At 40.9% G+C, this 15,858-nt stretch overlaps 1 protein-coding gene across 1 annotated transcript in view; it reads left to right on the top strand.

Annotated features, from left to right (window-relative positions):
- Positions 1 to 14,819, top strand: part of LOC127646494 (caM kinase-like vesicle-associated protein) — a 60,386-nt gene extending 45,567 nt beyond the window's left edge. Inside the window, exons 2-11 of the mRNA XM_052130198.1 lie at positions 8,089 to 8,196; positions 8,298 to 8,429; positions 8,656 to 8,730; positions 9,245 to 9,383; positions 9,644 to 9,764; positions 10,061 to 10,136; positions 11,768 to 11,904; positions 12,035 to 12,113; positions 12,226 to 12,313; positions 12,733 to 14,819. Of these exons, the coding sequence (XP_051986158.1) occupies positions 8,102 to 8,196; positions 8,298 to 8,429; positions 8,656 to 8,730; positions 9,245 to 9,383; positions 9,644 to 9,764; positions 10,061 to 10,136; positions 11,768 to 11,904; positions 12,035 to 12,113; positions 12,226 to 12,313; positions 12,733 to 12,984 (1,194 nt within the window). The 5' untranslated portion in view covers positions 8,089 to 8,101 and the 3' untranslated portion in view covers positions 12,985 to 14,819. The remainder of the gene's footprint in view (positions 1 to 8,088; positions 8,197 to 8,297; positions 8,430 to 8,655; positions 8,731 to 9,244; positions 9,384 to 9,643; positions 9,765 to 10,060; positions 10,137 to 11,767; positions 11,905 to 12,034; positions 12,114 to 12,225; positions 12,314 to 12,732) is intronic.
- Positions 14,820 to 15,858: the final 1,039 nt, after the last annotated feature.

Genomic DNA, 15,858 nt, shown 5'->3' with positions numbered 1-15,858 from the left:
CTACGGGAACCCATTGTCAACGGCGTGCGCGCCAAGCATCCACTGCATGAGCCCCGGGGGTGGGGGGACCCGGGGGAGCCCTTGTGAGTGGGGAAATAATATTTGACCGGCAAGCTTACTGTGCTTAGGCATGACTGCTCACAGACAGCAGGGACAGGCTGTTCTGTGAGTGACTTCCCGATTGAGGTGAATGGGGAAAGAGTCACATCTGTTAAGTGATGCGCGAGCATAGTCACGGGCACGGGACTTACATACAGAGAAGTGTTTGCTGGCCGTGTGACAGAGCGGGCAGAGAATGGGCGCGCGCACGTATTCGTGAGCGCGTTTATTGACTCTAACACTCGAGCGGGTTGTGTCTGCTTTATGTGAGTGGGCTCTGATCGAGACACGGAAGTGTAATGCTTGTGTGTAGAGGTGAACACTGGATTGTGGGCACATTTTCTACACATAAGGCTGGTCGTGTGACAGAGCGCCAGAGAAGGGCCGCGACGGATTCGTGGCGCGTTATTGACTCTAACACTCGAGCGGGCTGTGTCCGCTTTATGTGAGTGGGCTCTGATAGGAACACGGAAGTGTAATGCTTGTGTGTAGGGGTGAACACTGGATTGTGGGCACATTTTCTACACATAAGGCATGTTTGCTCTTTACAAGATTTCTTTGGGTCGCCGTGAAAACGGCGTTTGAGTGCAGGCAAGCGGGCAGTATCACCGGCTTGTTGGCTGCTGAATCCACCACTGTAGTAGCCTGAGAGAGGGGAACTGACAGGGAGCGAAGCTTTGACGGTGTTCCGGCCGCGGCGGGACTGAGCCGTCGTTTTTTCAACAAGGCTAGTAGGACTTCGGTTGCTCAGGTTTCAGCGCAACCTTAGACCGAGGCCCGCGGGGGGGGGGCGGCGGTCTGCGGCGGCTGTCTGAGCGCGATCGAGGGCGGCCGCCCTGTCGACGCTGAGAAGTCTGACTTTGTTGAGCTGGGCGCTGTGAAGAGGCTCGTGCAGGAGGCTGGTCACGTGGGCGGCCTGCAGAGGAGCTAGCGCGACGCGGCAGGAAGAGGTTCATGGCTTGGGTGGCTTTCTGGACTTCTGAAAAGCGGTCAACAATGCCACTCACCGCGGAGCCGAAGAGACCGGTCGGAGAGAGCGGTGCGTTGAGGAACGTGGAGCGCTCTGCTTCTCCCATGTCGGCTAGCGTTAGCCACAGATGTCTCTCGGTCACAGTCAGCGAGGCCATGCACTTCCCTAGAGCTTGGGCTGCAGCTTTGGTGGCGCGAAGGGCGAGGTCCGTCGCGCTTCTTAGATCTGTAACAGCCTCTGGGTGCCTGCCTTTCTCATCCCACTCCCGAAGAAGGTCCGCTTGGAGGATCTGTAAGACGGCCATGGAGTGCAGAGCAGATGCGGCTTGGCCGGCGGCGGAATAGGCGCGGCCAACATAGGCGGAAGTCGCTCTGCAGGCCTTAAGCTACGTACACACTGCCAGCGACTTTATCGCTGCAGGTCGCCAGTGGCTGGCGGTGAAGTCGCTAGTGGGTGTTCCCACTACTGGTTGCCTAGTAACGTTTATAAATGACATTCACGGATGTCATTCCATTGCTATTGACAGCGAATCTCTTTTCTTGCCACTAAAAACAAACATTTTGTAGGGAAAAGACTAAATATAAATGGAATCAGTACATAAAATGCTTTATATCAAAGATGAATGAGAAACAAGGCGTGCTGTTTGCCAGAGCGGCTGTTTATCTGCGGCGAAAATGCAAATGTCGGTCTGTATGGGTCCATAAAATCCCCGCGATCTCAGATACACCTTTCCACGCAGTATTTTTCTTTAAAATGTCCTTGTACGTGGGAAGAGACATATCATAGAGCACTGGAACATTTCTAACAGCAAGAATTAGCCTTTCATCCATCTTTCCGTTACTGCAGGAGCTGAGAGAAAGAGAGAAGGATCACGTGAGCTCTCCCGTCGTCTCTCCTATTGGCTGTCGCTTCCGTTAGTCGCTCCAAAGTTGAACTTTTCTCAACTTTGTCGCGTCGCTGGACACGCCCACATCAACGCCAACGGTCGCGACAGCTCGTATCGCCGGAAGTCGCTGTGCTCGCATTGAAAATGAATGGTATTGAGTCGCTGTCGCGCGCGATGTCGCTGGCAGTGTGTACGTACCTTTAGACGGGAGCACTGGCTTAGACCGCCATCTCGCGGAGGGCGGGCAAAGGTGTGCTGCTACCGAATCCTCGACCGGGGGGATGGAGGAGTAGCCCTTGAGTGTGGAGTTCCGGCAGGAAGGGAGCGGCCCGGGCCGCGGGTGTTGCGCGGCGATGGCTCTGAAGAAAGCAGCCGTCGAGTCTGTTGGGAGCCTGCTCAGGGGGCGGTGACCACTCGAGCCCGAGGCGGTCGACGGCCTGTGTGAGGAGGCGTGTTAGTTCCCCTTCGACTCCGCGCGGGTCCTGCTGGATTCCTGGGCCGAGGAGGAGGCGTGGGAGCCTGACCACTCCTCGCTGTCCGAAGCCATGATGGAACAGCCCTTATCCGCCGCCTCGTCCTCCGAGATGGCAGCAGTGTGGCCGCCAGGCGGCAACTGCGCGTCCCGGGGTGGCGGGGAGGGTGAGAGCGATGCTCGAGGGAGAGGCTCCGGTGAGGCAGTCGCTTCTATCACCGATTCTGGCAGCCTTTGGGAGCGGCGCGTTTTCCTGCCCGGCGGAACGGAAGGCGGTGCAGCGGCTTCGGTTCTGAGCGCTTCGAGTCGAGCCCGCAGGGTCGACATCGGAAGCTCCTCGCAGAGGTCGCATCAGCCTTCAGCGAGGGCGAGCTCTGCATGCCCCAGTCCCAGGCAGAGAGCGCAGATGATGTGGCGGTCTCCGGCGCTGAGAGGGGCGCGGCATGAAGCGCAAGTGGTGCGAGGCATCTTAAAAAAGACGCTCGTTACTCTTTTGTGAAGTTCGTTAAGAACTAGCTTGCTCTAAAAAAGGATACGTCGCCGGATGGCGTAGCTCGCAGGATGGCTGAAGGTGGCGGAGACGGCCGGCTTCTTCGAGCGCTGTCCAAGCTTGCTAGATGCCCCTCGAACGGCGATGCGGCTTCCAGTTCAGAGATGCGAAGAGCTTCGCTGAAGAGATGCGAAGAGCTTCGCTGAACTACGCTTATATGCACTCTAGCCACGCCCATTTTGGCGGGCTTTGATGCAGTAAGCGCGTGGACGCCTCTCATTGGATGCGAGTTCGCCCAAGTTCGTCTATAGGCTGCAGCAGTTGCCGCAGAGCAACCAATGAGCTCGTTAGCTAGCCCGCTCAAGGTCTGCAGTTGCTGCACTGCGTTGACAAATGATACAAAATTAAGGATAATTTTTTGGCTTCAATATCTCAGAAAAGATGAATCTTTCCCGTAGCGTAAACTAGCTTACGCAATACGAGAGAACCTCTCGTAAGAGAACTACTTGTTAGTTTGTAACTAAGTAAGTACTTTATTTGGTTGCACCTGTTCTTAACACATGACTTAGCTAGTAGGTTGTGAGCTCTTTGTAAGTGTAAAGGAATGTGTAGTCGAATAATATGACATTATTGTGATCCATTTATTGATCCAGCAGCCTTCAAATTTGTAAACAGAGGTGTTGAAAAGCCGTGCATTTCAGGTTTATTTGTTGTTGTTGAGGTGCAACCCTTTGACTTGTAACTGTAAGTGGTAATAAATATTTAATTTAATGTTTATGTTCAAATATTTAGTTGTTGCGTACTGCATGTTGTTTATGCATTTATGCTATAAATAGTATTAGTTGTTATGCAGAGCTGGTACAACCAACCCCCATGAGAGGGTGATATGTTTCTTTTTCTTTCTATAAAAAATAGTTTTCTGGAAGACTGGCCATTTTCTCTGCATTTTTGCTGACTTTTTCAGGCTATGTTGCAACTCTTTTGTAGTGTCATTTCATTTCATGTTTTGTTTTTTGTCACTGTATTCGGTCATAGCTACCTATTTGGCTCACACTCAAATTACAGTGTTTGATAGCCAGCTGCAACAGGTAAAGAACTCTGCGTAATTAGGGAGGAGTGGGCTTCTTGTAAGGAGGATTTGAACGGCTTACGAAAGGGAATTGTTCAATGACATGACTACTTTATAGGGAAAATATATATTTTTTATTTCCACCAATGTTAATAACAATTTCACTGTTAAAGTTTATAGTACTTAGCAATATTAGCCACTTTATAAAGTTTATAAATAATAATGTAATTAAACAGATTGCCTGGCCATGAACCAGCCGAGCACAAGCTCAGCTCGAGATCCATCACCATATATAAGTGGCTATAAGTGTGAACATAACCAAGAGGGGCGGAGCTTAGCGAAGGGTCAATTGGAGTCACATTAAATGAATAATGGTTTCAGATCTAGTTTTAACTAAAAACAAAATAGCTTAAAACACTACAACCACAAGCGCCCAAATAGTTGAACCTTCACAACTCTACTGTGTTCTGTCATTGGACCAGTAGCCTGGCCCTTACATCATTCACTTTCATTGTAAGGAAACAAGATGTAATGGTAGTGAATGGTGACTGAGGCTAACTTTGTGAACTATCCCTTTAAGACTGTTAAAAGAATGCCATTTATTTGTCTGTTGTTATTAGTTTCATGTCCAATCCCTGCGGTCTATTCCTATTGTATGCTTACAGAGCTTTCATAAATAAGTATGATTCAGTTTAAAGATTCAGAATCTTTCAGAGCTATACTTCCTGCCACAAGTGAAAATTGTCACTTTTGGAATAAATTGTAGGCATTACTCATATGTGGTTATGAGTCTGCCAAATCTGTCTCTCCCCCTCATTCTCTCTCACTTTCTCTTGCTCTCAGTTAAATGAGAGTTTTAGTCTGATTTCTGGCTTAGACGAAGAGAAGGGAGCAGGGTCGCTGAGATGACTCGCAGCTCATTGAGGAAAAAAGAAACAAACTGAGTGCATTTTAATTGTCAATGAATATATGTGGAGTGGCATCTCAAGACCTCATAACAAAATTCATAATTTATTAATTCGCACCATCATCAACACACATCAGCAGCCTTTCAACCATGCACTTAAACGCAAAGGTGGATAGAAGACAATATTCTCCTAGTCATTAAACTGTATTGTGCATGTAGAGGCAGAAATTTGCTGTTGTTAATATCAAACATATGGGGCTCATCAGGATTAGACTGATACATGCAGTGATTTTGTATTTCTTGTTTTATGTTTCTAGACAGAATGGGAACTCTAATAGTCAAGCATAATGTGAGTTTGTATTGCTGTTCCCTGGAAGTGACAGAATGACACTCATATTGTAAGGCTTTGAATTTCTGCTTCTAAAATTTGTCACAATTTCTATTGCTCATACTCAAACATCTTACTCTAGTCTAAGTATTAAACTTAATCAGTTAACTCACTCCATATTATTTGTGCTTTAGACATGATATCTCAAATTGTGCAGCTTGTGAGGAATTGTATACTATTACTTTTCTAAGCATACAGACTTATACTATTTACCTGGAAATCATGAATGAGACAGCAATGACAAAAAATGACATATATTTTCAATGAAGGAGGGACCTGAGCCATATATACTGTAGGGACCAGCGCATCACAGAGACTTTAGTGATAACCATTGTTGGGTAGATTACTTCTGAAATGTAATCTGATATTTATTACAAATTACAATGCTAAAATTGTAATCAGTAATATAGTATTTTAGATTACCCATTTTGGTAATCTAATCTGATTACTTGTGAATTGCTCATTTTCATGATTTATAAATCTAATCATTAATTTTAAATATATTTAATATTAAATGTATTAAATGAACACTCCTTTCATTAAACATTAGTAATAAACAAGAAAAAGTCCTGTAAACTGCTGTTGCTTGCAAAAAACATTAAAGAAATAAGACAATTGAATTTATTGATTTAATGTTACATATAAGAGCATAATCAGTAAATTGTGCAAGTTATTTTATGATTGTTAAAATGTAATCATCTAATCAATGGGAAAATAACTGTAATCTGTTTACACACAATTTAAAATGTAATCCTGTAAAAATATAAAGTTATTTATTTTATAATTTGATTACGTAATCCAGATTTGGCCTACATGTAGGCCATTACTACCCAACACTGTCAGTGATTACCACCCAGAACACCCTAGCAACCACCCAGAATAGCTTTAGCAACCACCCACAACATGCTAACAACCATGTAGCAACACATTTAAAATCTTTTTAAGCATTTGCCCCTAACACTTACTTATTTTACTCATTTTAAACCATGACTTGTACAACACATAAACAGCTGAAGTTACCATATTACAGATTTTTCTGTTAAAGAATAATTTTCTGTAAAGCTGCTTTGAAATTATGTGTGTTGTGAAAAGCACTGTACAAATGAAAATAATGACTTGACTTAAAACACAGGACACCTTAGTGACCACATAGTGACTCGGATGACACCCTGATAACCTCCATCAAAACTCTAGCCCAAGTATTAAGCTATGTTCAGACAGCAGGCAAATCTAATTTTTATTCAAATCAGATCTTTTCAGACAGACTGTCCACACTATTAATTGCAAGTGAACAAATTAGATTTGCACGTTCATACATAACCAACCTATCAGCATGGGTTGCTTTGGTAATGACATAGGTGTACCCACGTGACAATGCTTTCAAAACAGATGTGGGAAAAATGGAGGTGCATCATCTCGATCTCCAAATAAGCGCCCTGTCCATTCCCGGTGCAGAACTCCAGAACTCCACAAGAAAAACTCAGTGATGGAGGAGACTGGTAAATATTGTGATGTTCTGTGCAGTAGCCACAGATTTTTGACATCGTCATTGTGTGTCACGTTAAGAGAGACGCAAAAGACCATTTGAAAACCGAACTGTGACTCATCTAAAAAAAATCTGATTTCAATCGCATTTTGAAACCACCTCCCAATGTGGTTTGAATCAGATTCGGAAAAATCTGATTTCATGTGTTTTTTTTGCTGTCCAGACTACATCAAAAACTCCAAAATATGCCAAAAAATCTGATTGTTAGTGGCAAGGTCTTAGAGGTTGACCGATGGTGGGTTTTACTGATGCAATAACTAAGTTGGGCAGTACCTGCCGATAACCGATTCATGAACTGATTTTATTTAATTTTAATGTCAGCTGATTTATTTTTGGGGGGGTGGACGCTTCAATATACAGTTCACTTGATGTTACACTTGCACTGATTCCTACTACTCCAGACTCAAGCTTCATAATAACAGCGAAATACCAATTTATTTATTTTTTTATCAGTACAGTTGTATGTAGAGTAGCAATATTCACAGATAGCAGTGGTATTCGGCTGAACTCGGTGGTGTTCAGTCTATGAGCCAAGGCCAGGGGTTGTTCAAACAGATTGAACACAACAGACTGGAACCGAACGCGAGGATCTCGAGACACACATTTCCAAGTTGAACATCTTTCCTGAAAAAGCATTTAAACAACTAATTGCTTAATCTGAGAAATGCGTATAAGAGAGCAAGATGCAATGGCCATAGACCTCCACCAACGGTAAGGGGCTGTTCACACCTAACGCTTTTGCAACCGTCCATTTGTTTTTCTATGTAAATGTGCACTAGACGAACGTCTTTGTTTCCCTTTGTCTTTGTTTATTCAGCGCCTCATGCAGGAGTGTGGTTTTTTAGATGATGTGTCTAATTAAAAAGAACTTTAGCATACTGAGACACCTGCTTTCTGTTAAACTGTATTTGTTGGCTGTGTCTAGTCTTTTTTCGGGCAAGATTGTGATCGATCTGAAGCCATCGTATTACAGTGAATAGGAATCCATTGTTTCCTTTCAAAAGCTTGTTCAGAACGAACAGTCGCACTGAAAAAATTTGTTAGGTGTGAACAGGCCTTAAGAGTGAAATGATGAGAGAATTTCCTTTTTTTGGTGATCTAGCACTTTAATGAGTTGGCAATAAAATATCTGTTGAGAAATAATGCATACTGAAAGCGCAGATTATTTCCATGTTAAAGAATTATAGTATTACAATATAAGCATTTTATATAATATTAAAAAATATATATTACAGCTAACTTTTTTTTGTTTGGCTTTAAGGGCAGAAGCAGCCATGCCATTTGGCTGTTTGACTCTGGGAGCGAAGAAGGATTACAACAGTCCCTCTGAGGTTACTGATAAATATGACCTGGGACAGGTAGTGAAATCGTAAGTATAAATTTATGGTTTGCTTTATCTCACATTTTTTGCCAATTTAATGTAATATTTCTACACAAAATGTAAGTTTGTTTTGTTGTCTCTTTTTACAGGGAGGAGTTTTGTGAAATCTTCAGGGCAAAAGACAAGAACACATTGAAAATGTACACCTGTAAAAAGTTCCTGAAAAAAGATGGGAGGAAAGTTCGGAAAGCAGCCAAAAACGAGATCCTCATCTTGAAAATGTATGATTCATGTGCAGGTTATTTATCAAATCTACATTTTGTTGATGATAGGCACTTACAGATGGTGCTCAATGTTACATTTTTGTTTTACAGAAGTACAAAAGTAGCAGAATCTAGCCAACTTTTTACCATGCAAATTATTATATATTTGCAGGTAGTCATAATCTCTTTTCACTTTCGACTTCCTTTTTTCAGTTTTTCTCTTCCTCTCTCTTTTTCCCTGCAGGGTGAAGCATCATAACATCCTCCAGCTGGTCAATGTCTTTGAGACGAGAAAGGAGTACTTCCTGTTTCTGGAACTGTAAGTGCTTTGGGATGTGTATGTGTTTGTGTGTGTGTGTGTGTGTGAGAGAGAGAGAGAAAGAGTAACGAAAAAAAAGAGTGTGAATGGATATCTATTTGCTTCTGTTCATGTTTTTAGATTTTAAATAGTTCACTCAAAAAAGACAATTCTGTGTGTTTTTCATTCTTCTTTGGATTACAAAATGAGATATTTTGCAGAATGTTCATGCTGCACTTTTCCTTACAAGGAATGCAAAAAGTGATCAGTGATATGAAAGTCGCTTTGGATAAAAGCATCTGCTAAATGACTAAATGTTAAAGTAAATATGAAGTGGCATGATAGCTTTGTGTGAAATGGAACAGTATGAAATATATGTCATTCTCCACTATAAACCTTGAACTCCGCCATTGATCTTAAATCTAGTTTTCACTCACGCATATTCAAACTTGGCACGACGCGTCTCGGCACACCAAATTGAATTGAATGAGATAGATGGTCACCATATGTGTTGGTGCTGGTTCTTTCACTTCAGGGCCACGGGCAGAGAAGTGTTTGACTGGATCTTAGACCAGGGCTACTACTCAGAACGTGACACCAGCAATGTGATCCGGCAGGTGCTGGAGGCTGTGGCTTACCTTCACTCTCTCCACATCGTTCACAGAAACTTAAAGGTGACTTGGGGCTTTACTACCATCTACTGGTCACCGTGTGGTATAACACCAAAATGCAAACTGGCTCCAGAAAAAAACATACTCCAAAATCATTAGATAGAATTTGACTAGCCATGTTAACCTAAACATTGACTTGCATATCTTAATCGAAATGAAAAGGACTTGTTCTTATAAAATCTCACATTTATGCAATGTGACGTTTGTATGGTTTCAACTGTTCTGACATTCACTTAGCCAAATGTATCTTATCACCCTTTTAGCTGGAAAATCTTGTGTACTACAACCGCCTGAAGAACTCTAAAATTGTAATCAGTGACTTTCACCTTGCGAAACTGGAAAACGGCCTCATCAAAGAGCCATGCGGCACACCAGAATACCTTGGTAAGAAAAAGTGTCAGAGATATTGAAGGGTTACTCCACCCAAAAATTAACATCCTGTCATTCCATTGATCACAAAAGAGATGTTTGGCAATGTTCATTGTTTGGTTAAAAATATAGATGCAATTAAAGTGAGCCTAACATCTCCTTCTGCATTACATGGAAGAAACAAATTCATATGGGTTTGGAACAACATGAGGGTGTGTAAATGATGACAGTTTTTATTTTTGGGTGAACTTACCCTTTAAAAATATTATGAAGATTCAGACCTTTTATTCCCTTTTCTTTTCATTTTGTAGCTCCAGAGGTGGTTGGCAGACAAAGATATGGCAGACCAGTAGACTGCTGGGCCATCGGAGTGATCATGTACATCCTGTGAGTTCATACATTGTAATCAGCACATTTGAGTCATTTTGTTGTCAAATTATTCACCATGTTCATTACATTTTTTTTTCATCTCTTGTATGTGCTGCTGTGGTCTTGGTTTACAAATGTTTTCATTTGCATTGTAGAACTCCATAAAGATCCGTCTGGGTGTCACTTTCTTGACGTGCACATGGAGTCACGTGACATCAGTCAAGTTCATCCACATGAACATTACATTTACTGTTGTTACATTGTGTGTAATGTAACAACAGTAAATGTCATCATTGTCATGGTGTAAGTGCATGTTATTTTCTGTATGTAAACTCAGCAAAAAAAGAAACATCTATTTTTCAGGACAATGTATTTTAAAGATAATTTTGTAAAAATCCATATAGCTTGTTAAGGGAACCATAAACAATTAATGAACATGCACCTGTGGAACGGTCATTAAGACATTAACAGCTTACAGACGGTAGGCAATTAAGGTCACAGTTATAAAAACTTAGGACACTAAAAAGACCTTTCTGCAGACTCTGAAAAACACCAAAAGAAAGATGCCCAGGGTCCCTCCTCATCTGCGTGAACGTGCTGTACCTGTGGGTCAGGTACAGGATGGCAACAACAACTGCCCAAGTTACACAAGGAACACACAATCCCTCCATCAGTGCTCAGACTATCACCAGCAACAATGTTGCCTATGGGCACAAACCCACCTTCGCTGGACCAAACAGGACTGGCAAAAAGTGCTCTTCACTGATGAGTCGTGGTTTTGTCTCACCAGGGGTGATGGTCGGACTCATGTTTACTCATGTAGAAATGAGCGTTACACCGAGGCCTGTACTCTGTAGCGGGATCAATTTGAAGGTGGAGGGTCCATCATGGTCTGGGGTGGTGTGTCACAGCATTATCGGACTGAGCTTGTTGTCATTGCAGGCAATCTCAACGCTGTGCATTACAGGGAAGACATCCTCCTCTCTCATGTGGTACCCTTCCTGCAGGCTTACCCTGACATGACCCTCCAGCATGACAATGCCACCAGATATACTGCTTGTTCTGTGCATGATTTCCTGCAAGGAATATCAGTGTTCTGCCATGGCCAGCGTAGAGCCCGGATCTCAATCCCATTGAGCACGTCTGGGACCTGTTGTATTGGAGGGTGTGGGTTAAGGCCATTCCCCCCAGAAATGTCCGGGAACTTGCAAGTGCCTTGGTGGAAAAGTGGGGTCACATCTCGCCGCAAGAAATGGCAAATCTGGTGCAGTCCATGAGAATGAGATGCACTGCAGTACTTAATGCAGCAGGTGGCCACACCAGATACTTAATGTTACTTTTCATTGTGACACCCCCCCCACCCTTTTCAGGGACACATTATTCAATTTTTTTTAGTCACATGTCTGTGAAACTTGTTCAGTTTATGTCTTAGCTGTTGAAAAGCGTTTTATGTTCATACAAATATTTACACATGTTAAGTTTGCTGAAATTAAAAGCAGTTGAAAGTGAGAGGACATTTCTTTTTTGCTGAGTTTAGTTCTCACCCAAATCATCCTAAACAATAAATTCTTGCTCATTTGTTGTTATGTTCCTTATTGACACTAAAAGATGTTAATACTATTAAGAGAATGATCAAATGCTGTCAACAGACTTTCAGGAAACCCGCCTTTTTATGATGAAGCAGATGATGATGATTATGAAAGTCATGATAAGAATCTGTTCCGGAAAATTCTATCTGGAGACTACGAGTTTGACTCACCCTATTGGGATGATATCTCCGATTCAGGTATATAGCACAAATCACAGTATTGTAGGTGTGGTGTGGATCTACAGGATTCTGTTCAAAACAATAAATAACAATCAAAGTGATGGCCTTATGATGGCCTTGACTTTTGTTATAACAATCTGTATTGCAGCAAAAAACCTTGTTGCATGTTTAATGGAGGTGGACACAGACCAAAGGCTGACTGCACAGGAAGCCATCAACCATGAGTGGTAAGGAGCCTCTTCACTTGAAACACAACATGTAAGCTGTGGTGTGAAAGATGTTCTGTGCAGTTTAGTTAGAAAATAACCATTCTGGACCTTTTCTGGGTTTGTTGTTTAGGATATCTGGTAATGCCGCCTCAGACAAGAATATCAAAGATGGCGTTTGTGCTCAGATCGAGAAAAACTTTGCTAAAGCCAAATGGAAGGTGAGATGGCTTAATTTTGCTTTTGTGTTAATCTAAAAGTTTATTCACACTCAAAGAAATTTGCATAGACAAAGTGATGAATCACTTACTCGCCCTCATGCTGTTACAAAACATTATGACTGTCTTTTTTAATTGGAATACAAAAGGAATTGTTAGGCAGTATGATATTCTCGGTCACCATTCACTTTCATTGCATATTTTTTTACATACAATGAAAGTGAATGGTTACTAAGGGCTGAGCCTAACATCACCTTTTGTGTTCCATGGAAGAAAGTCATAGAGTTTTGGAACAACTCGAGGGGGATAAAATGTTGACAACATTTTTGGTTGAGCGGTCCCTTTAAGACATGAGTCGGTCCATAATATTTCCTTGTGTTTATGTCCTAATAAGACAACAACATATTATCTGTGTTATGCAGAAAGCTGTGCGTGTGACCACCATGATGAAAAGGCTCAGGGCCCCAGATCAGAGTGACTCTGGGGCTTCTACCCCTGCACTCGGAGCCTCAGGAGGCACCACCCCTGTTCCCCTGGCTGCCACACCAGTGCCTCCTCGAAGCACCCTGGTCGCCCAGGATAATCCAGAGGAACAAGAGGCCTCAGTTCCAGTACGGTGTAATGGAGAGATGGTAACATCCCAGCAAATTTGTGGGGAGACAAGGGAAGAATAGAATAGAGGCTGACAGAGATCAGAGAAATGTATTGATAAATAGAACAGCACCCACTCAGTTCATATAAATTTAGATTGAAAACTAATGGTGTAGCAAAGTTCAATTGTACTTAGAAGCTTGATGGCCATTTTCCATTTGTGTGAAATTGCTAGAATCTAAAAAAAAAACCTGGCCCCATAATTGTCTATTTGTATTCTCTTCTGTACATTTATTTAGGAAATATTGTTTGTTACATATCTAAAACTTGCCAGTGAATAACAACATATATCTGAGACTTTGTAACCTAATTTTCACAGTCCAGGACCATATTTATTTCTCGCTCTCTCGCTCTCTCTCTCTCTCTCAAACAGCTGAATGAGTGAATGTTTGGAATAAGCTGTTTTGAGTACTATTGATAAAGCACTACTAATTGTCTAATTAAACATAAGAAAGCAAACCAAAAGAAAAAACAATAAAGCAGCTGAATAGTTTGTCGTTAAATCTGGCTAATTTGGGTAAAGAAAATCTTTGGACTTTATGAAAATTGACTTCCCCCTTTCATCAGTGAGTCCTCTGATGAGCTAACATGTAAAAACAGAAAAAAATGTAATGCAAAATATATGTTTGATTTTGTTTTAAAATGGGGTGTGTTGCAAAGAACATATGGAATAGAAGCTGTTTAAACATTTGTAAATTACAGGTTTAAGGTTGAATTTGGCACAGTTTATGAATACTATATGTAATAATCTAACAATAATGCTAAAAAGCACATCTGCTTAATTATAATTAATATCAATTTTTCATATCATAATATTGTCTCATCAGTAAATAAACTGCTGATGTACCTCTTTAATAGTATATAATTATCTTATTATCATTATCTATTGTTTTTCGCACAGCTAATATTTTTCTTTTCGTTTGCTCTGCTGTGCAATTATCGTACAAGAATTATGTAGCTGTTTTGATTTCCTTTACAGTCATATCTGTATTCTGAAGAACACTGCATTTTATATGGATTATCACTGGTTTCAATTAGTCTGATACACTGAGGTCTAAGGATTTCCAGAACATTCTCTTAATGTGCAGTACAAATGAAGCAATATGAATATTGCTGTAATACTGTGAAACTGCCATATGGTGATAAGAAGTTCCTACCATACTTCATACAGGTAGCCAAGCAATTTGCTTTTGATGGTTGTTTGCATACTCAACATGATCTTACAGCTGTATATTATGTTTAAATTAATGTATTCTGACAAAACCCTGACTTCATTTTTCTGTTCACGTGGAGAGATGTATTTAAAATGCAACTCCTGCTGTAGCTGTAAGACAGATGTTCATTATGGCCTATTTATTTGTTGGTAATTGGTGTTTGTTTTAAATGGTTGTCTTTGTGATCACATTGAGTAGATGGCTCACAGGTCATGCTAACTTTGCTAAATATTCTCATTGTAAATAGCTGCACTGAGTTTTAATATGTCACTATGTATTACTGCAGTAATGTAAAAGAAACTCTTATGACACTATAAGCCTATTTTTGTTCAGCCTTTTCCTTTAACTTTTTATTCAAAGCTTCAGAAAATCCAGTCAACATTTTACAATCTCCTCAATTGAAAATCAAGTCATCATTCTCTTTTGTTTCATAATGATGCTCACATTTGAAATATATTTTCTGTTTTCATTACCAAAAACAGAGCAGAGGCAAAAATGTTGCCACAAGAAATAAATCATCAAGCAAACTTAAGAAATAATAGTCGAGTGATTCATAATTTTCATGTATTTGCCTAATGTGTTTGTCACTCTTTGTTTGTGGCTTCTGTAATTTGTTACTTGATACGCAAAATAAATTTTTTTGGACAGTGCAAGTGATTCTGGTGGTCATTGTCAAGGTTTATAGGCCAATACTACTGAAAAAAAGCAGGTTGACTAGTCTTAGCTGCTTTAAGCTAGTTACCCAGCCTGACCAAGTTGGTGTAGCTGGTCTCTCTGCCTGGGTAAGCGGATGCTTGGCTGGTTTAGTTGGGAGGCCAGCTCATCTCCCAAACTGGCTGGTTAAAAAGTGAACAAAACCTTCCAACTCACCAGGCTGGGCAACCAGCTAACAAGCTTAGGCTGACTTGAGCTGTTTTTTATTTGTACTTTTTTAGCAGGAATATTATTATCATACTAATATCATTGTCAAATTCAAACGTAGTCAATAAGTTAAATAGAACTGCTTTATTCTGTAAGTTGGTTATCTGTATTGGTGGAATATACTAATACTGTATTTAAAGAAGCATTACAAACAAATAATGGCAAAAAAAAAAAAAAAAAAGAATTAATCAATCAATAAATTAAGCATAATGAATACATAATTTTTTTTTCAATTTACCAAAATTGGTATAAAACGCTTTAAGGCAGGGCTATTCAACTTTGGAAAGCTCAGAGGCCGCAATGCTAGATCCCTGTAGCCTTGAGGGCCGCATTCTTAATTTTTTTATATTAATTCTTATATGTTATATACCCCCCCCCCACACACACACACACACACACACATATATATATACTCTAACGCGAGGCTGTAACCATGTCTTGAACTTTGGGGTGACCAAACCAGTTTGGGGTAAGGGGTCACTGTGTTGGGGTTACAAATATAATGGTCCTCTTTGGTCCTTTAAAATAGTAAAGCTGCTGAATGCAATCATTTTCTAAATAAAGTCTTAAAATGTGGTAAAGGTCCAACATTTTGTATGTTTTTTGTTTTAAAAGATGTTTTATATATATATATATATATATATATATATATATATATATATATATATATATAATTCACACAGTACAATACTACCACTGTGTCTAGCAATTTGCCTGTTTCAGTCTGTTTACCTTTCATTTTTGTGCCGTCTCTAAAATAAG

This window comes from Xyrauchen texanus, chromosome 7 (assembly GCF_025860055.1).
Source record: "Xyrauchen texanus isolate HMW12.3.18 chromosome 7, RBS_HiC_50CHRs, whole genome shotgun sequence".
Taxonomy (NCBI): Eukaryota; Metazoa; Chordata; class Actinopteri; order Cypriniformes; family Catostomidae; genus Xyrauchen; species Xyrauchen texanus.
Note: the sequence above shows the minus strand (reverse complement) of the source record. Positions and strands in the feature narration are given on the sequence as shown.